This window comes from Poecilia mexicana, unplaced genomic scaffold (genome assembly GCF_051168715.1).
Source record: "Poecilia mexicana isolate PSO_F unplaced genomic scaffold, ASM5116871v1 scaffold_9, whole genome shotgun sequence".
Taxonomy (NCBI): Eukaryota; Metazoa; Chordata; class Actinopteri; order Cyprinodontiformes; family Poeciliidae; genus Poecilia; species Poecilia mexicana.
The window spans coordinates 16,168,873-16,194,407 of NW_028263378.1; the positions used below are offsets into that span (position 1 = coordinate 16,168,873).

General features: G+C 39.7%; 3 protein-coding genes across 5 annotated transcripts; 2 read left to right on the forward strand and 1 right to left on the reverse strand.

Moving 5' to 3' along the window:
• The first annotated feature begins 1,555 nt into the window (after positions 1-1,555).
• LOC148157670 (uncharacterized) lies at positions 1,556-16,013 on the forward strand. 3 transcript variants are annotated; one of them, XM_015007930.2, is made up of 5 exons: positions 1,560-2,094; positions 3,864-3,947; positions 4,237-4,383; positions 7,514-7,612; positions 10,997-16,013. In XM_015007930.2, exons 1-4 carry the CDS (start codon positions 1,876-1,878, stop codon positions 7,583-7,585), a joined length of 522 nt encoding a protein of 173 aa, XP_014863416.1. In that variant the 5' UTR covers positions 1,560-1,875; the 3' UTR covers positions 7,586-7,612; positions 10,997-16,013. The 3 variants fall into 3 exon arrangements, with proteins under 3 accessions (XP_087864985.1, XP_087864986.1, XP_014863416.1); XM_088008859.1 differs by lacking the exon at positions 7,514-7,612 and having other exon boundaries at positions 1,556-2,094; XM_088008860.1 differs by lacking the exons at positions 7,514-7,612; positions 10,997-16,013 and having other exon boundaries at positions 1,558-2,094; positions 4,237-4,959.
• Positions 16,014-16,872: 859 nt separating this feature from the next.
• LOC106930400 (eukaryotic translation initiation factor 4E-binding protein 1-like) lies at positions 16,873-20,788 on the forward strand. Its single transcript, XM_015007931.2, has 3 exons — positions 16,873-17,310; positions 18,764-18,955; positions 20,237-20,788. Exons 1-3 carry the CDS (start codon positions 17,175-17,177, stop codon positions 20,266-20,268), a joined length of 360 nt encoding a protein of 119 aa, XP_014863417.1. The 5' UTR covers positions 16,873-17,174; the 3' UTR covers positions 20,269-20,788.
• Positions 20,789-23,060: 2,272 nt separating this feature from the next.
• Positions 23,061-25,015, reverse strand: spaw (southpaw). Its single transcript, XM_015007918.2, has 3 exons — positions 24,615-25,015; positions 23,465-24,252; positions 23,061-23,381 (listed from the first exon to the last, which is right to left on the reverse strand). The coding sequence occupies exons 1-3, from the start codon at positions 24,898-24,900 to the stop codon at positions 23,229-23,231; spliced, it is 1,227 nt and encodes a 408-aa protein (XP_014863404.2). The 5' UTR covers positions 24,901-25,015; the 3' UTR covers positions 23,061-23,228.
• Positions 25,016-25,535: the final 520 nt, after the last annotated feature.

Here is a 25,535-nt window from a genome sequence, read left to right on the forward strand (position 1 = left end):
GCAAGCTCAGAGTTATCAGCCGTCACGAGTACGACGGGTGGTGATGGAGCTGAAGGAGGAGGACGACGACTAGGTGGAACTGGCTCAGAAGAAGGACATTCTCTTGTTTCAGGACAACAAAGAGTGTACGCTCGGTTGAGTGAGTCACCTGGTCTCAGCTGTGTTGCAGATCGGAATGGAGACAGGTTGGTAAAGCCTCAGTATGCATCCAGGTTTGAGTAAAATGCTCATAAAAAAGTAAAAAATCTGAATCCTGGATGTTTCTATCGCATGCCAGTGCCAAACCTTTCAGACGTGGTTGACTGCAAAGGGACTGTAACTTATTGTGACATTAAGTGTCCTCACTTATCTTCTGCTTTCAGGTCAGCTAATGGTGGAAACGGAAGTGGAGGAGGCTCTTTCCTTTCTTACCTGCAGGAACAGACCGGTTCAGGGTGGATGCCCGTCACTGACCCAACACAGGCTTGGGTGGGCACCCAGTCTAAGCCCAGGCAGGCCATGGAGACTATGATTTCATCTGTACGTAATGCTGTGGATGTAGACCCATCCCTAATGTCCCAGGAGGCCTTGCTTCAACCCGTGAGGGACATGGGGCACTCTGAGATTTTACGGGGCCACTTCAGAGGTACCCAGCCTTTTGAGAAGGGTCTGGGATTCCCACACAGGGTACCAGAACTGAGAGCCTGGGACGACGTGCGCCTGAAAGGTCAGGTGAGTGTGTTGATCTTTCAATTTCTTGGAAGTTCAGTCATAATTCTTCAAAGTCAGCGGGAATTATAAAAGTGAAAAGTTTTAGTACATTACCAAATGACTGCACAGTCAATGACCAAGTAAATTACCTCCCAACAGGCATGATGAGATTCCACAAATTGGTTTTGGAAGAACCAAATTATAGTTATGATCAATGCAGTGTAACGGTTGCTACTCAACGTTATTTCCTACAGGGAGAAAAATTTAGAAATGATTGATTTTTACGTTTTGAATATCTTCATCATATTCACTCCAGGGATTGGTCATGATCTGACTCCCTCGTCTGAATTTATTTATCTGGCAATGCAAATATTAATCAAACCCAAGTACTTTTATGTTTATTGTTTAGGTGTAAAAAAATAATAATTAACCATACAGACACTGATCACAAAAGTCACTTCCACAAACTCACATAGAGAGAGCCCAAGATGGCCACTAACAGTATGAAAGGCCAAATATAGAAAGCATTCTTTGACTCCCGTTCATGTTACATGAGACCCTCCCCAAGTCGCTCCCACCTCTTAACGCTGTACACAGGACAGACAGAAAAGGCAAATCTTAACTATGATATTGCTTGACTACAAATATCAAAGTGGATTTACTATGTTTCTGGGGTTAACCTCATGTTTAAGTGAACACCATTAAAGAAGCTATTTGGGTTCATTTGGTACCTGTATTACTGTTTCAGTAACTTATTTGTTTTTGCCTGATTGGGTGTTAAAATCATAAAGAAAGGAAGGGAAAATAACTGACATTAAAGCTGGTGTATTACCACAACACATGGAGCTACACAGGAGCAAGAGGAGGTATTTAAAGCCCACAGATCACATGGGCTGAAAGTCAGAGAGGCGTTAATAGAAGCTTCTCATAGCTGCTCTTGGTTGGATCCTTGACTGGGTTCTGGTAAGGAAGAGACGTGGTCAGGAGGGCCCACTGCCCCAGCTGCTGGAGGACAAAAATGATCTGAGACACCAGTTTCACCGAAACAAGAAGGAAAAGAACTGCAGCTGCTGCTCTCTCTCACAGCGGAGAGGACAGTTTGGGAAAACGGAGTAGCTGAAGGCTGCCTGCCTAAAGCCGCCTTTGCGCAGACCGTGTCGGTGTACTGGGTGTTTAACTGGGGGGATGTGGGCCCTGGTGACCGAGCTCCTCTTCAGCTTTGTGCTGCTGGCTTTCTTGGTGATCAGCTGCCAGAACGTCCTCCACATTGCCAGTGGCTCTGTGCGCTCTGTGCTCAGTTACATACACGCTCAGCTGGACCATGAGCTGGGTGAGGTCGAAGGGGTCGCTGACGAGGAGGAGAACGTGACCACAAGGGTGGTCCGCCGCAGAGTCATCCTCAAGGTACAAACGTGAGGCACAGAAAGGAAGTTGAACAGAAACTTTTTGCGACATATTGTTTCATAGGTTTGTTAGGAAATACCAGGTTGTAATATTGCTTAAAAGATGCAGTGATGTTCATATACCCCATCCCCCATCAAAACGACAGAGAAGACATCTATGCTTTCCATATTAGCAGAATATAAATGTGGTCTAGAACCATTTATTGGCGTCTAAATGTAGCTACAAAGGACACACTGGCTAAAAACGTCGAAGGTGTTTTCCTGGTTTAATATTGGCAATAAGGCATCTGGATATAGTCAGAAAAAGACGTTCATAGACGCAGTGTGTTAATGTGATTTACAGCAAAAAAGGCTCTTACTCACATGTTCATGATTCTTTACGTGTCACTGCAATTATTTGGAACAAGCACAATAAATGCTTGCTGAGAAATAATGATACAGTAATAATATCTAACACACTAACAAGTCTATGCTGTGACTGTAAAGCAGAAGTACTTCTAGAGCATTTTCCTCTGCTGTCATAAAAATAGACAAAACTCAGTTTAACAACTCTGAGCCTTAGTTCCTTAAACATATCTTGGTCTTGCATCATCTTCTTTCCTCTTTACATCTTCTCATTAAAAACATCTTCCTAACTATGGAAACATGGTGATTAGATCAATGTCCATGCAAGTTCAGTTTTTATTAACTTCACTGTGATTGTGTCCAAGAATTTCTGAATTAATGTCTAGCAGTGTATGCAAACTGTACAAAACCTATCTAATTCTGGAAGAGGATTTTAATAACCCCCATGCGTTGATTTTAAGCATGCAATGTAAAATTAGTAGATCCTGAAATCAACATCTCTATCTTCTCAACAAGCTGTTGGCTATCTGATTGTCTGTGTTTCCACTTGGTGGAGAGGTAATTATACACTGCACTGGTAGCTGCAATCAAGTTTATAGGACTCTGAAAAATAACTCAAATCAGAACGTTATTCATTGCAAATCTCTTACAACCCACTTAACCTGAGAACTGAGCGGAAAAAAGTAACAAATTACATTTTCAGCCTTTGATAGCAGACTTGAAGCTGAGACAGGAGGGAACACAGCTAATATGTTGGAATAATTAAAAGGTTATGGCTTAATATGTGGTGAAATTAATGCTGCACATTACAATGAAGACATAATCTCTACTGTGAACTATAGTGCTAACAACATTAGAGGGTTTTCTTCAGCAGGAACAGAGGAGATGGATAGCAATAAATACAAGGTAATATTGTGAAATATGTAAAAGCTGCAAAAGACTAGGCTGCAGATTCTTCCTTAATCAAGATGAGACCCCTAAAGAAGGAACAACAAGAAAATGTGTGTTTATGGTTGTTCTGTATCCAGTCTGATTGATTTTGAGTTACTTGGCAAAGAGAAAACAAAATTATTTTTGTTCCTCTTCAAAGCTATCTACCACTCTGTGTTGGGTCTCACATAAAATCACAGTAAAATAAAAGTGAAAGTGAGTTGTACTCTGAAAGAGCTCAAGGGAAATGAATAGCTTTGATGAACTCAGTATGAGATTGAGCTTAAGCAAACTGACTGATTGGGCAAATATATGACTCCTGGTGAAAAGCAACCCAGAGCTACTATGAAGAGCTAAATAGTTTTACCTCTCTTAGATTGTGCAGGCAAAATGTTCAAGGAATAACAGGTAGATCATGCCTGCATTTTAGGAAGAATGTCTATTTTTTAGGTTTTAAATTAGAAAGCTTGAACATGAGCATCTTGTTGTCAACAGGGCGATGAAGTTGAAGACCTTGCTGGTGGGCAAGTAAGTGAGGAGCAGTTCACAGATGAACATGGAAACATCGTCACCAAGAAGGTCAGCACTTTCAACATGCCTTATAGGCACAGTGAAATCAGGATTCTGTTCTTTCTCGCTTAAATATTCATTCAGCAACCCCCCCCCCACGCACCCCTCATATTGATTATTCAAACAATTGTCAGATGTATCAAAGTTCTTCATTCATTTCATGTTGGATGTTTTTTTTTTAAGTACAGTTTTTTTTTCTCCATCAACATTTCTTCTTCTCTTTCTGTTACTTTATCATCCACTCGCCCTCGTCTGACTCGCCCTCCCCCCGACCTCCAACATCTAAAATGTGGAATAGATTGTACGGAAAGTTGTGCGCAGAGGGAAAGGTTTGGGAGAAGAAGGGGTTCTGGAAGTGGAGGGTTCCCTGCTGGATGCCAACGAACTGGAGGGCGATGCTGAGCAGTACCTGAGCTACGCCATCCTAGGCCGCGACGGCAGCAAGGTGGGCTTCTGATCTGCAGACAGCTGTATGGCTCTCCTCAGGTTTCAACTAGTAAGAGGAATTGTTAGACCTGAGTTTTGCTAAATTAAATTACGTCCGACAGCACAGCTGGACACCATATGAGGATTAGCTAGTGTAAAGCCTCAACATAGAGAGATGGAAGCAGCAAACCTGAATGTGGTTCTAGTTTGTCTGTAAACCGACTAACCAGTTTCAGTGTGTCAGATCTAAATCAAAATCTGACGTGTGTTTGGGTAAATGCTTTACACTGACTTTCTGTTACATTTATTTCCATCCAAATGTTTTTTTTCATGTTCTTTTATATTACATCTGTGGAAAAAAAAAACAATCTCTCATTTTCTGTTTGCTTTGGCTAGGATGCAAAAAAATCCATCAGTTCATTCAGATTTTATTAATTTTTGTCATCATTAAGCCATTCCTACACTTTGATTGTTTTCAGCACTACAATGAATGAAATTACCTCCTGCAGTTGTTATAGCTATAATTTTTCTTTCTTCTCAAAATGGAGTGATTCATCTGTTTTCCTGCTTTTATTAAAGCTCAGTCCTTCAACTACGACTGTGTCCTGATCCCTCGAGCTACCTCTGATTCTCATTTCCTTTAGTCATCGAATGGGTTTAACATGGCATGTGGTACAGAGTTCTTACTCTAGGTCTATTTGCAAAATTGTTCATGCCCCTTGAACCTTCTCAAGATTTTCCACTTTGCAATCACAAACGTTGGTTATTTTATTAGAACTGTAGACAGACCAATACAAATCAGAAAAATGTGGCATCTTTAATCAAGCCACTTTGATATTCCAGAGTAAAATTCAGTGCAACCAATTTATTTCAGAAGACTCTTAAGTAGTAGATAGAGTTCATCTGTGTGTGATTTAATCTTAGTACTGTATTGTCCGCACTATAAGGCGCACCTTTAATGAATGGCCTATTTTAAAACTTTTTTCACATATTAGGCGAATAGACGCTACTGTTAGGGTTGCCACCAGTCCCTTAAAATACAGAACCATCCTGTACTGAACCTATACAGGACACGATTTGTTTTGTACTCTACAAATATGGATGTGTAATAATAAAGCGTTGGTCCCCGAGTACTTTATATAGTAGGCTGCCCCAGTCATTGTTTCACTCACGGTGTTGGTGTTGAGAGATTGTGCCCAACTGCCTTCTGAAACCGACACGCTTTCTGTGACCAACCGACATGCTGCCGCCGCAGTCTCTGCCCCCCCGCCCGGTTTTAAATGTATAGGGTTGGTCCCTTGGTAACCGTAGTCGAAGCACCCGGATGAATGTCTAAAGCCACTTTGTTGACATAAAGAATGTCAACAAAACAGTCCGACTCCGGTTGGCGAGGAGAGCCTTCCGCGACTGGGTCGGGGCGTGGCCGGACCCAGTTCGGCCACGCCACCCTTCTCTGTTCGCGCAAAGCATGTTCTTATAGAACGTGGTGCTAAGTGACCTGCAGATGACCTGATTATAGACGGTCGGTAGGGTCAGTCAAACTTTATTAACAAACCAGCGTTCTGACAACTATCCCAGCATGCACTGCGCGCTTCTTCTACGGGCGAAAATGAAGTCGGCGGCTGCTGACCATAGTTGCTAGATCTGTTGTGGCTCAATATTGGTCCATATATAAGGCGCACCGGATTATAAGGCGCACTGTCGGCTTTTGAGGAAATTGAAGGTTTTTAGGTGTGCCTTATAGTGCGGAAAATGGTAATCTTAATACTTCTGCTTTATGATATGCTTCATAAGATTGTTAGAGAACACAAGTATGAGCAAACATCCTCATGAAGACCAAGGAACATAGAAAACTATGTCAATAAGAAAGTTGTGGACAGGATCTGTTTAGGCTTCAATCAATGAAACTACCAAGAGGTGCAACTTCAAACCTGCCAGGTCATGTCTGGCCACCTTAAATTGAAAGCCAAATAAGGATTGATTATTGACCACATAAGCAGCGGAGATATTCATGGTAACTTAAAGGAGCTTAAAGCTGAAGTGGGAGAATGTGTCAACAAGTCAAATATTAGCCACACACTCCACAAATCTGGTATTAAAGCAAGAAGGAAGCTGCTTTGAAAGAAAGTCATGTGCTCTGAGTTTGATTTTACCATAAGCTTTCTAGAGGAAACAACAAACGTGAAAAAGGTGTTCTGGTCAGATAGAAGTCAAATCGCTTCGGGCCACAAAAAACCAGTCACACCAAACGGATAACCAATTGAAATGAAGCTGGATAAGTCAAACTTTGGGGAAATACTGGAGGAAAATCTGATGAAAGAATGAAGCATCGAAGCATATTGGTGCAGTCAAAGTCTGCAGCTAAAAATAGGGAAAAAAACTGGGCCAGGTGTCAAACAGTCATGTCCACTGAAGGCCTTCATCCAATTAAATATTCTTATAACCAGAACAATGGGAGACATTTTCACTCTCCAGACGTGCTACTATGGCAGAAACATACACCAAAATACCTGCAGCTTTAAATGTACCAATATAGAAAGGTTGAGTAAAAATGCATCCAACATTATTCTGATTTTTATTAGCAAAAGAAAACTGTAAATATTTTATTTTATTTCCTCACAATTAAACTCTACTTTATATGGGTGTATTAAATAAAAATCAAATAACATATGTTAAAGTTTGTGGTTGAAACTAGAGAAAACCATAAAAAGTTCATGGAGTGTGAATGCTAGTTTCTGTTCAGATGGATGGATGCTTATTTGGGCCTTTAACAGTCTGTTCAAATACTTCCCATTTACTCTGTATCACATTCCCAGTGTTTTATCCATCTTTAAACTTTCCTGGTTTTCATCCTTGCTTGACTGTCTATGAATTGTTTACTTTTTTAACCTGTTCTTTCCTTTCCTATCAGCTGCATATATCTGTCACATTTCATGATGTGTCCCCTGCTGCCTGTCTTCTTTTTTTTTTGTCTGAACAATTTTCTTTCTGTCCTGATATGTTTCCAACTCATTGTTTTCTTCTTTTATTTTATCCTCCTTTACTAATATTCTCTAAGCCTCTTCCTTTCCCCTTCTGTCTCCACCATCTGTCCTCAACCCCGGGACTTCATTCGATGTAAACTCCCTCTCCCTCTCCCCACAACGTAGACCGATTCTGTGGATGTGAAGAAAGGTGCTCAGATAGTGAAATGTGCCAGTCTGCGGAGAGTTAAGCAGTGAGGCAGACAGGCTGCTGCGTCCCAGCAGGTATGGGACTGACCTACAGTGCCTCGTCTGACCTGTGGTTAGAAAACATTTAATCTGGTCTCTCTGGATTAAATGCATCTAAATTTACCTTTGAATAAATACTAATGATATGTAACATTATACTGGCACAGCAATGTGAAAAAAATTATCAGCAAATAGACACTGTAGCTAAAACAATGTGGAAATTTTTCTCTCTCTTCCTCTCAACATAGTGTAGAAGGGTTCTGTGAAGTAATCAGTAGTCAGTATCTTTCCTCCATCTTACCCGCAGTAGCATTCTGATTTACTTTAGTTTGGGAAAATAGATTTTTTAAAATCCTGATCACTGTTTGGGATGATTAAACAGGAATTATCAAGACAAATCGAACTGGTTGTCATAAAATAATGCAGGAGGTTTTATGTGAATCAACACTACAGCGTATGTTACATTCACTGTTCGTCCTCCATTATGGCCCTTGCCTACATTTTGTGATGTCATTGCACTGTATTAACATCACAAATACAGTGCTGCTTGACTGAGCGGTTTTGACAGCTGCTCAGTAAAAACTGATCACCGGTGGAAGCTGATGATGATCCATTTCTGGTCAGCAGCCCAGGTCTCAGTGGATCTGAGGCACCAAGTGTACCCAGAAACTATTTGAATTAACCCAGTTCGACAAACCCATGTCAAGAAATATCTTGTAGCAGTTGAATTAAGCAGTATTTTGTTTATTTTTAACCTTCAGTTACCTCTCCCTGCTAATTGCTAATAATGTTAACAGACCATGAATCAAATTGATATTTACTGTAAATATCGGTGGTGCTTTTGGATGTGGGCCATTTGGCCAATTGCCCAGGGTTGCATCATTCATTCAAGTACACCTCCTCCATGTGGTTTTAGAGGTGGCCTTAAAGCAGGATGGAAGTGTACTAAGTGTTTAGCACACCAGGTTAGGCAGTGTCTGTAGCATGGAGCTTGTCTGCCAAAGCAAAGTCCCGGCAACAATTCACCAATAATGTTGGAGAGAAGAAAGGATGAGGAGTTGTTCTTTGTCACAACCTCTGTGCCTAAGCACCAAAATTTGGCATGCGTAGCTGAGACAGAACGCTGTGCTTTGCTAAAGAGGAGACATGCTTATCTTGGGACACATGGCGCAAGATAAGATTAGGTTGTGTGCTTTCTTCTTTGCACTACTGTGACTGACTGTTAGCTTGATTCTAAAGTGAAAAACTATTCTTCTCTTAAGTGAATAGAGTGATGTTTACAGTGGGGAAGATACTGACAACTGATGCAACACCACACAACCCCATGTCAAAAAATGTCTTCTCATCCTTATAAGTGTTGTAAAAGCACTCGATGAACCTCAATGTCGTTATTGTTATTAATTTATTTTTATGCAATTTCATTAGCTTTAGTCAAAAACATAACATTATAATCAAGTAGTTTTATTTTTTTTAGATTGCTAACCAACTACTGAAAACCTTGACCGCTTCTGTGCTTTTTCATTCTCACATCATAGCATGGAGTTATATTTGTGAATAAAAAATCCTAAGGACAAGAAGATACTTTGTTTACTTTGAAGATTTTCTTATTGACATGACGATTTCTTGAACATTGTCTGTTCAAGTTTCATTTTGCACTAGAACACTAATATAATTCCAAAGTTTCGATGCAGAGAGATCTTTAAAGTTGTACTAGGTCAGTGGTTTTTCTCAGTGCACATTGTGACAAGTCTGATAAAGTCTGACACAGTGTGCTGTCAGCAAAACCAAGACAGATCTTATAAAGTGGCAGCTCTCAAGGACAAAGCTGCCAAGGCAGTTGTCTGGAGAATTTGAGCCACTAGGCGTGGGTCTGCGTGTGTGTGTGCGTGTGTACGTGCGCGTGTGTGTGTGCGCGTGTGTGTGCGCGTGTGTGTGTGTGTGTGTGGGTGGGTGTGTGTGTGTGTGTGTGCGTTTGTTTGTAATACCTTGTGGGGACGATTTTCCTGACATATACTACGTTGTGGGGACCAATTGCTCCTTGTGGGGACCGGAGCCTGGTCCCCAAAAGGGGAAACCCTGTTTTTGGGTCAGGGGTCAGAGTTAGGGCTAAGGTATGAATTGAGTTTTGGTTGGGGTTAGGGTTAGGTATGTGATGGTTAGGGTTAGGAAAAGGGTAAAGGAAGGGTTTAGGCTGTAGAAATGAATGGAAGTCAATGGAAAGTCCCCACAAAGATAGCAACACAAACAGGTGTGTGTGTGTGTGTGTGTGCGTGCGTGTGTGTGTGTGTGTGGGTGTATGCGTGTGTGTGTGATGGTGACTTGCCCTTTCTAAAATAAAGGCCATGACATTCCTGAGACTACTGATGTTTCAAGTGCCTCACTCTTGCATGTTAACCTGCTTTTGCCAACCAGTTTTGGTGAAATGCCACAGCAGCAGTAATGAGGGGTGTGTTGGGATTAAGATAAAGACTGTGGTTTGTACATGAGGGAAATTGTGAGCATTTTACCAAACTCATGGTGTGTGGCACTTTTCAATCTCTTGCACAGAATTGTCATGTTTGCTTTGACATTTTTCTTTTTGCATGCAGTCTCTTTTGTACAGGTGCACCTCAATTAATTAGAGTGTCATAAGGAAGTTTATTTAGTTCACTAATTCAGTATGAAATGAGAACAGTGCATACAGTTGTTACACAAATAGACACATACGTTTGTTTGTTTTTTTTGTTTGTTTGTTGTTGTTTTTTTCCATGAAATATACGTAAACCTACTGAACCTACAGTTGGTACCTTTGCCACCAAAAAGTGGGGCAGCTACCACTGACTCTGAGGCATCTTTCCCTTCTTTACTCTTTCGCCCAAAAAGTGTCTGGTGTTTTTTTTTTTTTTTTGGTTCAGGAGTGTCTTAACACAAAGAGTGCAAGAGCTCCTCTTCTCGGTTGACTCTCGAAGCTGTGGGTATCCCTCATTGCTTGTCCAACACTGTCCTTCCACTCAACTTTCCACGCTTAAATATACCACTCCCTGAACAGCCATCTTCTTTACCAACGTCCTTTTGTGCTGACCGGCGGGTGTCACTGGCTGTCTAATGGACAAATGTTACGTCAGCCGTCTTCCCCATGATTGTGTGTTGCCATATTATGTTAAAAAAAATAATATTTTACTATATAAACAAAATTACTGACCCTATGTGAAATTCTAATAAAACTCATTTTTGAGTTACCATTAAGTCTGAGCAACAGTCACCAACATTAACAGAGCCATACAATTTAAATGAAGCCTTCTGTTTAATAAATGTTACACGAGTTTATGAATTAAAGTATTATTGAGATAGATTTACATTCTACTTGACTGAGATGCACCTGTACTCTATTAAAACACATGTAGCTTAATGCAGCATCAGTGATTTTCCCTCTGTCCACAGAGTTCTCCACAAGATTCAACCCCTTCACCGAAACAATCGTACATGGACACATGACCAGCAGCAGCTGTCAGGCAGAAGACCACACAGGGACAGGCCAACAAATGAAGATGAAATCCCCCCCCTCCGACACAACGACAGCGGCGTTGCCGACTTTCAGCACGTTTCAGAAGAAAAGGATAAAGATCTAACTTGTAGTTTTTAATTACCTCTTTATTTTTAAGAAACTCTGGTTATAAAAAAAAAAACAAATCCTACTAGGCTAGAAGCATGATTTCATATAAAACAAAACCAAACACAGGCAAAAAACAAAAAAAAAAAAAAGAGAGAAAGAAACGCAACCGACATGTGCTTCCTGTTATCTGTATCAGCATGAGTGATTGCTGCCGCATGGCCTGTCTTTAACTACAAATACAGAGGGAAACACAGGGGCTGTAAAGGGGGGCGGGATGGGACAGGCATGCAATGTTCATTCAATCACTGGTCTGATTTCTAAATTAACCTGGAAATTAACTGTTTATCAGTCGGAGAAAAAAACAAAAAGAGACTACAAACTCAAATTCCTCTCTTCCTCAACACACAGGTCCGTTTTAATCCCCTCTCAGTGCTCCGAGCCCAGTAAAGCTCCTCTAACCACCCAAGAATATCAGTGTTGTACATAATATTGTATGCACTCAAAAGCTCTACGTGACAGTGTGTTACGTGTGTTGTTTATGTTCTCTAAGATCTCTATGCGATGCCACTGATGCTGCTTTCATGTACATAAGAGATTCCTCCCTGGTTTCCTTGTTAGATCTGTTCTGTCAGAACCTATATAATATTAGTCTATATATCCTGAGGTCTTTGTGGGTACAAGAACATGCAAACATTATGTCGCTCTGCCTGTTTTAATTCAGTTTATGCTCATTTTTCTGCACCTGTCACTTGCTGCCATCATTTAGACTGCAGTTGCTGCACTGCGGCTCTTTTTCCATCTGTAGGAGGGAGTTTTAATACCTTCACTTTGTGTAGAAGGAAACAGTTTAGATGAAAGATTATGAGGAGACTAAACTTCTCTTCCATCTCTCTCTCTTCTTTTGCTTTGGTTTCGTCCACACTGTTTTGTAATAATATATCTCACCTCTGCGGTCACCCTATCAGAGCACATGTAGCAGTCCTGTCCTCCTTCCCCGACGGAGGACAGGATCCCACCTTCCGCTCGCAGCTGTCCAGTAAATCCTGCAGCATTTGACCCCACCACACACACACGCACACACACACACACACACGGTGCACATACTGATCACCTGTCACTTGATGAGGTAGCTGAAACACTGGTAATGTAGCACTGATCTGACTGGGCAGGCAGGGGAGCATCGCGTCATGGGTCGAGGTCGTGTTGAGCTCTGATGTTTGTCCTTTGGATGGCTACTTGGAGCATAGCAAAGGCAGTCAGTCGCCGATCACTGTGATGAGAAACTGTAGTACTGACCCGTAACTGTGAGCCTGGCTCCCCCTCGTCTCCAATCTCGTCTCCTTTCAATTCATCTTATGTTGTAATAATTCACTTTCTTAGACGTTTATTTATGTAATATTCAAAAGGAGCAATAACTGCTAACAAAAAAAAAAAAAAAAAAAAAAAAAAAAACATATTTATGTGTGAGTGTGAGAAAAGAATGGAAATTTAAGGATCAAAGGTCACGGTCTTCCTAAACCTTATCACAGCTTTAGAGTCTTCTCTTTTTTCAGAAATGATGTCAGTAATTTAGGATTCCACCTTTGTATAGTTTGCTTCACGAAAACATTGTTTATGTTGGTATGACTTCATATCATAAATCCAGTGGCGGTTTTTGCACAAATGGCACAAAACAGATGGAAATATGCACAAATCACTGTAGAACAACTCATGCTTAATCCATCTGTATAGTTTCTAGTTTGTGTCAATCTGTGAAGATACTGATTCTAAAAGAATGAAGTATTATAAATTTAACTTTTTAATGTTGCACATAAAGATTGAAAGTTTCATGAATCTCAAACTGTTTTAACTTTAAAGAAGTGGCACCTACCTGCTCAGAGCAGGATAATCCAGTTAAGGTTCATCGGTCTCAGTTTCCTTTTTCAGATTTTGAATAAACAGAGAAAATGTCGCCCAAACTGCTAAAAAAAAGAGTGAAATATCTCTAGCAGTCTACAACTCATATCAAGTTCAGCATCTTTACCATACTACATTGCATAGATGTTTATTTTGTTACAGTTTTACACTGTAACGCACTCCTCAATGACTGGGCATGCTCATGACGCCCTGGGTGGTGAGCCATGTCAAAAACCGTCACTGCGTGAATCTCATCTGCAAAGTGCCCAAAGTTTGATTTTGTTGTTTATTTGAGAATGTAGGTGTGTTCAAGCAGTTTTTAAAACCTTAAAGACTTTCATATGCACCTTATAAGTTTGCATGTGTTTCTGGGTACCTCTTCTGTCCCAGATAAAGGGACAAGTTATAGTTAGGGTGTGATACTGCAAATAGTCAGAGACTTTATACATAAACTATCTGATCAGTTTTAAAAGGTTGATTTACCTCAATATGTGTGTGCCATCTCACATGATGCAAACTATTTAGACATGCGTTTAACTCCGATGTCACGTTCACCACTGAACTCTATCAGACAAAAATATGTAAACCACAGAAATGTCGCAATAAGCATCCATCTATAAATGTTTAGTAGGCTCCACAGCCAGAAGCGATGAATGTAAAAGTGGTGGTATTACTGTGAGTCCTGTTATGTGTTGGCTCTGTATTTTAGTAGATATTAGGGTGTTCACTCTGATGTTTAAAACTCAGTATCTGCTCATCGTACGTTTGACTTCCTCCTCACTTCATCACAAACATACATGGACGGTTTTTAAACAGGAAAGCCTTGACTAGTATTTGCAATTATCTCTTTGTTAGAGGATATTTATATTTTATTATCTTATTTAGTACCTATGAAAGTAAGATTATCTACTGAAAATTTATTGAACTAAAAGTAGTTCCCGGTCTGTCACAGCATACGATTTGCACCATACAACATAACACCTGTTTTTTGGTTACACTGCAGCGTATTTAAAATGCTTTGATTAATATATCAATGAAATAAATCCTGAAAAGAGCTACATTTGAGTATATATAGATGACTTGATATTATATATGTAAGAATATTTTCCCATTATGTTTCTTTTTGGAAATGTCAAATGATTATTCTTTCAGATATTTTTTTATTTTATTTTATTTTTCTGGTGACTTGCTAATATCTTTTTATTATTTTTTCTGGTCTCAAAGGTTGATGTGCCACAATACATAAAGTACTTTTTTTTGTTGAAATTTATATGTGACCATTTAAAAAAACATTACCAAAAATACAATAAATAAGCTAAATATCATAGCAACATCACACGTTTTATACATAATTAACTAAATATTAAAATCATAAATCAAAATTTTAATTTATTATGCGTTTTTTTCCCTTTCAAGAGTGAAGTAGCTTTTATTTATTGTGATATTTCGATGTAAATTATTGACATTGCAACTATAGAACCTCAAGTAGATTGTAGCAACTTATGTTGCAATGAAATAAGAATGATGAAATATTATTATTATTATTATTATTATTATTATTATTATTATTATTATTATTATTATTATTATTATTATTATTATTATTATTATTATTATTTTATTATTATTCAATTTGGATTATTATGCAATCTAGTGTCTCATAAAATTAGCAAATATTAAAATTTATTTTAATGAATTGAGTTTTTAAAAACGTATTTTTTTTAAATGGTCACATATATAAATATTTAACAAATTATTCATGTATTGAATGTGACACCTCTGACTTTCTATTGTGCTGCAGTGTAAAACCTCTCACCTTCTAAACAGAGGAAACAAAAATAGCAAAATAATATATGTGGCTTTGAGCAAATATAACAAATTCATAAGTTCACACCAGTTTTTTTTCAGGATTTATTTTACTATATATGGAGGCTTAAAGTCGATTTTTGAACTTTTTAAGACTATTTATTTCATGTTTTCTAAAGGGATATTTCATCCTTCCTACATGTTTGGGTTGTTTTTACAAACTGACTGATTTTATGACTCCTCTGCTGATGTCAGGGTTAGTGTTACAGGGATCTGATTATTGGGGAAAACACACTAAGGGGGAGCAATCTCATAAAAGATGGAATTTCTTGAGGAATTTAGTGGCTTCGAGATGACAAGCATTTTTCCTCAACACAGCCCTCCCTCTATTGCTTTGTTTGTTTGTTGTTGTTTTTTTATTTGTTGCCCTCTTACCAAATATGAGACTGAGCCAAATCTGAGGCTTCCACATGGTGACGGACTGAATGTGGTCAGAAAGGTGTCCGAGCAGATGCCAGCAGGAGGCACTGTGCTTACAACAGCGAGGTGAAAAACTGGAAAGCCCTGCACTGAGGGACTGCCAAAAACGATGCCATGCACCAAGTTCATGCAAAAATATTAACTCCTGCAAAAACTAGAGAACACATGTATATTCCTTTAGAATGGATTGAAGACATTATTAACGCAATAGCATATTACTCGATACTAAGGAATGCAACTGCGCACATGCACAAAATGTTTTTAACATAAAAAGGCTATATATATATATGAAACATATAAATATATATATTTACTTAGAATGCTATGCACCCTTACTTGTCAACTGGGATTTCTATTATGTTATGGATGTACTTTTAGCATCATACAGCTGTAGCTACCAAGAGACTGTTGAGTTCTGGGTATTGCCTGCAACCTGGGGATAAATGGGGATATTATGGGTGTTTTAACTTGTTTTTTTTTTTTGTTTTTTTTTGTTTTTGTTTGTTTGTTTTTTATTATTATTATTGTCATGGAGAGTCAAACATGGATTTAAAATATACATGTGAAAACCTTTTAATCTAATCAAAGTCTGAGGGCATCTATTGACAATTTACTCTGTACACCAGCTCAACATTTACAAAATTAATAAAGAAATGAAATGTGTTTGCGTATTGTGTGTATACTTTTATGACAGGTGCTAATCCACAGCTAACAGCCATGATCACACCAACACACGGATCAGTAAGTATAACTTGAGATTAAGTGTCTTGTCCAGGAGCGTGTTGATGTGAGAGGGGATGGAGTGGGAACTGAATACACAGCTTTCTGATTGCAAAATGACTGGCTTCCCTATCAATCACTGAAATAGGTATGAAATACAAATTAAAAAATATTTTAACTATCCAAAAGGGAAATTAAATACTCATTTCATTCAAGTATCTTCGAAGATTATTGTGGATGGTGAGTCTTGATGTAAGCTCTCAGAGTGAAAGGCAAATAGACAGAAATGAAATTTTGCCCTATTGTCCCTTGTTCTTAATCATTTTTGTTGTTGTACAGCATATTTGGATTCAAGAGCCAGGATGGTTAATAAGTGGTTAAAAAACCTGATGTACACTAAAGTAGGATGTGCTGAAGAAATAATTACTGTGCATTTTGAAATTTAGAAGGTTTTTATCAAAATTTAAAGTATAATTTTGGAAAAATATACCAATGAGTGTTATTTGTTTTTAATTACTTTTAGCCACATAATGTGCATGTTCATATTTTACTAATAACATAACTCCTGCACATTTCACAGAGTCTTTCAGTTTAAAAGTTTAACACTTTGCACGTACTGTTGTTAAAAACCCAAACAATTTATCAGCAGTTTTAATTACACGTTTTCACAGAATCCCACAAAAAATACGGTGTTTGCGTGTGTGTGTTTGAACGGACTTTGTCGACAGAATGCAACTCTCTGCAGCGATTATACCTGCACAATCTGCCAGTAGAGGGCGCAGTGGGTCAAATCTGCTTGTTTTTCTTAGCAGTACTTCCCCCTGCAGCCTGTCTGGCTGTCTGTCTGAGTGTTGTTTTGTGTGCATGTGGAAGCAAAGTGTGCTGAGGGCCTTGTAACAAAGATCCTCGACACTTTCAGTGTATGTGAGACGGTGTTCTTGATTTGCACTAATGAAAAGTAGATATTTATTTTTATTTAGCAGAAAGGAGCCATTCTGTTGAGCCATATCAGCTTCTGCCACTCTCCCTGGCTTTTGTTCCAGACTTCTTCGCTGGTTCATGTCATTTAGTTAGCTAGTTTAAGTTCATTACAGTTGAACGAAAATGTCCACCGACTGCCAGAAGACAACTGCCAAGGCCATCCCGTCGACCAGGAGGGTGATCATCAACAACGCGGATCACATGCCCCACGACTACTCCACCACCCCAGGAGGAACCCTGTTTAGCACCACTCCTGGAGGTACGGACCTTACTGCCTGCACACATAATATTTATGCATATAAATACGACTAAGGGTTCGTTCCTGTGCGTGCAGCCACAAAGCATCATCACCTTTAAAGAGCAGCTTGGTTGCGTTGTGTTCATGCTAACTCCTCGAGGACTGCTACAGTCAGCTGGTGGCTCTGCTGCAGCTAGCTGCTAACGCAAAGAAGAAAGTCTTTCTGAAGCACTTTATTGTTGTTGTCCTTTCAGTGGGGGGTGATATGCTTCAGACAGAGCTTTTCCTTTAAGTTGGATGTGTTGAAAGTTCAATTTTTCATTTTATCTACGATCTTGATCAATAGCTGCAGTTTTTTTTAAGGATTTAACCTCTGCTCTGTGAGTCACATGGCCAGATCCCTGCAGCTTCTGTCACCATAGATATGCAGTGTGTGTGTGTGTGTGTGTGTGTGTGTGTGTGTGTGTGTGTGTGCGCCTTACAGGTGATCTGTAGAGGGCGCTGTGGTCTCTGAGGTTTTCATTCAACCTGCTGCAGTACAGTACTTTTTTTTTAACAGAGGTCCAAATTCAGCTTTAGATAGTAGTTCCAAGTTTTTGAAGTGGGGAGTTTGGGGACTGATTAAAAGCTTATAAGTATAACCTTAATTTAGTATAATCCAGATTAGTTAATCCTAGAGAAATTAAACATTTTCTCTTCAAGTTTATAAAAACTGACTTCACATGTTACAACACTTTTAGCTAAGTATACAAGTATGTCACATAAACTGAGAATATTTCATGTGTTTACTCATATAGTATGTAACATAACATCCAAGACAGTCTAACTTTAAAGGATATTCTTTTTTTTTTACTCTGATTTCTTCTTCATTTTACAAAATGAATGTCTTTTTGACATCCTGGTGGCTATGACTCATTAAGAGTCAGTCATTAGGTTTGTGTGTGTGGGTGTTTCACTGTTTCTCAGCAGTTTTATGCCCTTTCACTTCTGTTAAATCAACTGTCGTTCCTAATTTTTAGTGAGTACAGTGTACACTATGTACATACAGTCAAAATTTGTATTTGACCGTACATTTGGCTTAAAAACACTACTGAAAAATTACAAATTTGTCTGGAATTTGTGTTGAACTATGACTGTTTAATCTAAAGTTGCTGTTTTTAATATAATTTACGCGCTAGTTCACTTGCTACTTGTATAAAGATAACAAATCCCCAATGGATGGACAAATTTTCAACATATCTTTGCTTTAGGAGACACTGTTAATCAAGAAAGAAAAATGTCTCAGACATATCCTTTGGTCGGTTTGACTTATTCTGAATAACTATTATATTGGCAGCTGAGGTTTGATCTTTAATTTTCTGTTTCATTCTTTTCGGATCATGGACCACAGAGTTAATTAGCTGATGCATACAGGGTGTCTGTTTTTTCTCTTGCGTTAATGTTTTTGTGATGCTTGTCCTTTTCATTTGGACAGGAACCAGAATCATCTATGACCGAAAGTTCCTGCTGGAGTGCCGCAGCTCTCCGCTGGCCAGGACCCCTCCTCGAGGTTTGCCCCCCATTCCAGGGGTCACCAGTCCGCCATCCAAAGGGCCCAAGGACAAGACTCTCAACGGGGAAATCGAGAACAACAACTCCATTCCTGCTCCTGAAACGAGCAATGCTGGTATGTTCGCAGCTCAGACAAACATTACATGATGACTAAAATGTCTCTGGATGCTACAGTTTAGATGAGATGCATTGAGGTCATGGTTGCTGTTCTGTTTTCGCAGCTTCATCACTGGTGTTTGCTATTGTTCTCTTTGCCAGGTTTTTTCCAACTTTGTCACAATATCATGCAGTTATATGTTAGTTTGACATATGGTTAGCAGTTTGGACAAATTCAAGAGATTCCATTATTTTTGGAAAATGATAAATACCAGTAGCCCGGGCCACCACTCAGGGCTAGTTTATTGGTTGCAGAACCAGTGCATATGGTGGAAATGCAAAGAACTGGTTCTCAGAAAGTTTAAAACCAGTAAGCTCTCTATAGGTTAAGAATATTGTATCTATTGGGAAATTATTCTTTCATTTGAGGCAGTAGCATTTGCTGCTTTTTATGCTGATGGTAATGCCATTTTATGTCTTTTATTGCTAATTTGTCCTTTTGTCTTACTAAAGTGTTTACAGTTCTGTGAACAAGTTAGGCCACCCTAAAAAAAACATCCAGATACAAATATTTAATATCAGTTTTAAAAATGCTGAAAGACATAAAAAATAAAATAAAAACCACTCAGATTTTGATTCAACCAACCAAAGCGTTTGAACTTTTACATCTTATGTGAAAGAATGGCTTAAAGAGAGGCACATATGTGAATACTGAAACCTCCACTCCTCAGCACTTTTTATGCATTATATTTTCTAAAAGTATTTTTTTTTTTTTGGTTAGTTTTAAATATGTTTCTATGTATTATTCCTGAATTTTGTCTTTTAAAAGCCTATCCAGGGACTGGTCTTAGTGTTTGAGTACATGGCCTGTAGACAAGACAACGGTTTCTTTTAAATGAAACATTGTTTCATGTCTTGCTCCTGATTAAATATATTTTAAGCAATCCAGTACAATATTCTAGGAAAGCATAGATGTAGAAGTATCATCTTTTTCCATGAATTTTGCCATGTAACAGTTGAGGCTTGTAGAAAATGTGAGGTAAAAGCTTAAACAGAACTGGACTCTGCATCACATTATTGACCAAAAACATACCAGTAAATCCACTAAAGACTGACAGAATCAAGAAGTGGGAAGTCCTGGGCTCGCATGGTTCAAATGCTGTGGAGTGACTGAAAATGCATGAAACTAATCAAACATCAGCTCTTTATTTTTAAATCATTTTTATTTGGGTGTGAATATTGCTATGGGGATTTGTGTGTATTTTTTGGCGAACAACATTTGTTGTTCTGTGTTTTGTAGGTGAAGACGCACAGTTTGAAATGGACATCTAGGCAGAGCTGGGCGATGACTACGTTGGGACAAAGAGTTGACCAGAAGCACCCGGTGATTTCAGTCTGTCTTCATCATCATGTTGTTTCAACATCCATCATTTTCACTCTCATTTGGTTCTTTTGTGCAGAACAAAGCTGTTTTCTGTTTGCTTCAAAGCTCAGACCAGTTTTCCTTTTTTTTTTTTTTTTTTTCTTTAACGTGAAAGCGTGCCTTCCTGTAGTAGCTTGCGAGTTAAAAATCACCACTGAAAAGTACCTAACAACAGCAAAGCCTCATCGATGGGTAACCTGAGCACTTGAAGGAAATCCAGAGCTAATCCTCTGAATATACATTCATTCCAGAAGCGCTTTTCGCTCGGTTTGTTTCCATAATCCTGCCAGCTGTCTTCAGATACTGCCTTCAGATACTACGAATGCTGTCCACCTCAAGTGTTACATAAAGAATGTGAAACTTTTTTTTTTTTTGTCAAAAAACAATTTTCACACGGTTTGTGGGTTGAATAAAGGAAACGACGAGTAACCTTTTTTCTCTGTAGTCATTTTTCATTAAACACCAAGGTTTTTTTTTTTTGTTCACCTCTATGAAGAACAGATGTTTGTCTGATAAACATGTATAATTCTTTATACTAGATATCAGAGTACATGTGCAACCAATATACATTTCACTGGGATAACTTGCTGGCTCCTGAACCTCCTGCACCGCCGGTTCAACGCGAGTGGTTTCAGAGGAATTCCTCCAAGGAGCCGCTGGGGGCTGATAACCTCAGCCAGCGGGCTGAATAAAGAGAGGTCAATATGCAAGTGTACATAGCAGAAACTCCCACCTTCCATTCAACATTTCACTTCAAGGTGAATCCTGTTGGATTCAATTTGCACAGATCTCTAAACAATCTCTTCAATATGAAAACTTCTAAATCCTGGATGAAGCACAATTATCCACGTGCTCAAACGTATATTGTAAATTCAAATGGATAAACATGCTACAGTTTATTATATTTACATTTTTACTATGACCTGTTGGCATATTTTAGTGTAACATTCATACTTAAAAATGAAGAACAAATTACTGGATTTGATTGGATTAAATCGTGAACACAAACGAGGAAGGTTTCCACATCGGCTGTGTTTTATGTACTACAAAATAAGAACCACTTGAACTACAACGATAGCTTAAAAAAATCTGTTGTATTAGGGATAGGATGAAATAGTTGCATTCAGGATGGGGTAAAGTGTGAGAGGTGTCACTTTTGACTCATTTTGTGATATAAAAGTCCATTTACACTATCAGTTTCTGGAAAGTCTGCTCACTTATTGTCATCAATCTGCCAGATTAAAAGCACAAAATATCTGCGATATTTGCAGGGCCTTGCAAAAGTATTTACACCCCTGTGAACTTCTTTACCTGCGACAGACTGGCAAACTGTCCAGGGTGCACCCCGCCTCTCGCCCGGAACGTTAGCTGGAGATAGACACCAGCAACCCTCCCGACCCCACTGAGGGGCAAGGGTGTAAAGAAAATGGATGGATGGATGGATGGATGAACAGCTTTACACTTTAAGCCACAAATTGAAATTGTAGTGCGATTTTATTGTCGTAGCCCAACAGAAAGATTATGAATAATTACAAATGAGACATAAAAATAGCTCATGTATTTAATAGCTTTTTAAACATTTTTAATATTAAAATATTTGTTGACTTTATGAGTGCATGTTCTCAATGATTGTTTTTCATTGAAATGCCCAGAAGAAATGAGTTAAATAAGAATAGCCCCTAAAGTCTGAGCTCTGTCTCGTCTTGTCTTGGGTAAACGTGGATCGAACAGTCTCAGCTGATAAGCTCCAGTCGTTCCCAGGTTCGCCTCCACACAGTAGCTTCACCCTGCTGGTTCTGAGTCTCTCCATTCCTCCACGAGGCTTTGTTTGTTTGTGTCACCTCTGCTTCCTGACTCTCCATCCCCCGTCACCAGGATAAACAAGCACCGCTGCCTTCTTTCTGGTCCATTGATCCAGATCGGTTTCTGTAGTTTTAACCCATGTGCCTGTTGTTCACAATCAACAAAAGAAGCCTGGATAAGGAGGCCAGCTAATGACACCTGTAATGGGTTTGCTGTAAAGCGTTTAAGATGTGGATTGCTGAGGTGAACGAGGTAATCATACTGAACTGTTAGCTGGTTGAGAGTCAGCAAGGAAAAAGTGTGATGAATATGTGGGTGATTATCTGTTAACTGGTCAAGAAAAAGTGATTCAAACAGTGAATCTGACTTATGTGTGTTGTGCACTTTTATTCTACCCTCTGATTCACTACTTGACAGAGCCGCCTTTGACTGCAGTTACAGCCGCAGGTTTTTTTTTTTTTTACCAACTTTGTGCATCTAGAAACCAAGATTTGTCCCTTTGAGCAGAGCTCAGTCTCAAACCCTATGAGGCCTTCACAGAACTGCTTAAATATTGTAACTTTAATAACCAGTTAGGTGACTTGATTGTGACAGGTTCATTTAAAAACGTTTAGAAGGTTCTGTGTTTAGTTCTGTATAGTTTTGGTGTGACTTAGTGAAAAAAAAAACTAGTTTTTGGAAAGTAATGACTGTGTAAACTGAACTATATAGTTGGTTTAAGCTGCAACAATTTATAGCACCTGAACACTCTCCCTGAGGCTTTTTGTTAATGATTTAAGCTTTCCAAATTGAATTAGATTTAAAAATGTTATATATTCCAAGACCATGTGATCAAGAATAAGCTACATAATCCAACACATTTGTCAAAATAAAATATTTTAATATATTCCTTTATGTTTTATATACAAAAATATACATTATAATCTATAAATAGACAAATTATTCAATTTATTTCAACACAGAGATGCTTCCAGTAGAGGGGAATGACAAGAAATGCTATCATACTTGATTATTAAAGTTACATGCAAACAAAAACACAACAATTCAGGTTTATGCAGTAATCCTTTCAGTGGCAGCCGCACTCGTCAACAATCATGTCCTCGTGGTGCCGCAGGGTCAGGTCGTCGTTCTCGTAGTACAGCATGGAGAGTGGGGTGAGACGTGTCGGCACGCAGGAAGGGCAGGACACTCTTCCTGGGTTGTGATGTCTCAGCAGGCTCTGAAAGTTTACAGAACATATCACACGAACAGGTCAACGGCTGCACAGTCAGAAGGAGCCATGCTCTCTAGTCATCATCTTACCTGCATGTAGGCGTGGTTGGTGGGGTTGAAGGACTCGTCCAGAGGGATGGGGCACTCTCCCTCACAGCGATAGGCGTTGTAGCGCTTCGGATGCACGATCCACTCATCCCAGCCAATGTGGTCAAAGTCGACCCACATGTCCACCCTGCGACACAGGGGCCCCTGAATCTGCTCCACTGCAGGGGCCAGGGTAGGTGCAGCTCCATCGGTAATCCGCAGGGCCTCCATTCGGTTCCTCTTGTGGCGCCGGCTTTGCCTGTCGCTCTTGGCCCTGTTGGCTGTCACATACTTGGAGTTTTCCACAGTGTGAATGAGACTGTAGGCTCCAGAGGAATCCTGAGGCAGGTTGTGTTTGGAGAAGATGACCATCATCACCCGGTTTGTGGTTGGATGTTGTACTTTTCTTTGACTTCTTCCCAAGATGTCTTCATCCCCAGAACCGCTCCCGCCGTCTTTCTGAGTCGCCCCTGATCCCTCTTGGCTCAACACTGCATCTCCCTGGTAAAGCCAGTATTTCAAGAGACTCGTCACATTGAATACCTTCCAGGAAGACTTTGTGCTGCTCGGCGTTGCGCCAAAGCTCCCCAAGAAGACAGGCTCCTCCTGGCATGAAGTCCCATCCGGGTCACAGCTGTGCTTATGGGAATGATATAAATCCACAGAGGCACGGTGAGAGGCAGAGAAAGCTGGGAGTCGGATCTGAAGCTCTGCTAGCTGGACCAGTTCACTGGTGGAGATGGAGGACATGTCAAAAGTGACCATCCATCTGTCGCCCACTTGATGACAACCTTCAAGAAAAACCAGGAGAAAGAGAAATCAAAGTGTGACACTGCAAGTCTGAGCGAACGTGGAGAGGCCAGGTCGCTGGACAGATGTCAAAACACTGAAGTGAGAGGGGAAACGGGGCAGGATGTGTATTGGACCCCCCCCTCCCTGCCCCCTGCACAAGGCCGTCTGAGGGCTAATATACAACCGCCCCACATAAAACAGAGCCAGCCTTTAAAGTCCAATAAGCATTTTGACACTTGCTGAGTTGTAAAAAAGGAGGGATTGTTAACACAGATAAACAGCCAAGGAGCTGCTGGATGACAGAAACTAACAGTCAAGGTGTAACAGTCCTGAATGTTTGAGCAAAAAAAGGTTTACCAACCTTTGGCCACCAGACTCAGGACAGAATCAGAGCTGTAAGCTGACAGCTGGTCCCGTGGAGCTGCAAAGGTGTTGACAGTCAGTGAGGCGATGGAGTCGGCAGCACTGAAGGAGCGGTACAGCTGCATCATATACAAAGGATATCTACTGCGATGATTAGCTGACATGTTTCTGTGAGCTGAACTGTTCTCCAGGTGTGTGTGATGTCTACGGGTCAGCGTCGAGACGACGGCTCCAAAGGTGCAGAGAGAGAGCGTGCAGAAGACAGCCAGGACTCTGCGCTCCATTTTAGCTGAAACTCACAAAGATCTGCCTCAGTCTGTCCTTCCTCCAGCTGCTCCAGGGCACAAATGATGTTGAGTGCAGATGGAGCTGTAGACCGGCCTTTTATAGTGGACAGCTGCCCTTTGATGACCCCTGACCACTGCAGGCATCTTAACGGCTCCTCTGATCAGCAGAGCACATCAGAGGACCAGAGAGTAAGCTGCTTTTAGCCAAGGTCATTGTCCTGTCAAACTAACTTTTAAATGCAAAACATGTTACATTAACAATTAAACACTGATATTATTGACACTTTTTTTTACAATGACTTGCAAATGTGTTCCATTACTCTTAACCCTCTCAAAACCAAGTCACCTTACAACCAAGAACAGAACAGAAAGCTAAGCTAACAATCTGAAAAGTGTCACATCTACTCCCTTTTACTCAGATACCTCTAAATAAAATTGGAAGCAAACAGCAGATTTCAGACGTAACACTGAGCTGTCCTAGTTCCACTGGCAGATTATTTCACTTTTAACAAGTACTTTTTAATCAGTATTAAGGAGTTATTTACTTAAAACAAGCTCCTGCTGAAAAAAGTTGCTTGTAAGTCAGTTGTTTCTTAAGATATTTTAGTGAATATCTAATCTTTCTTGTTAGA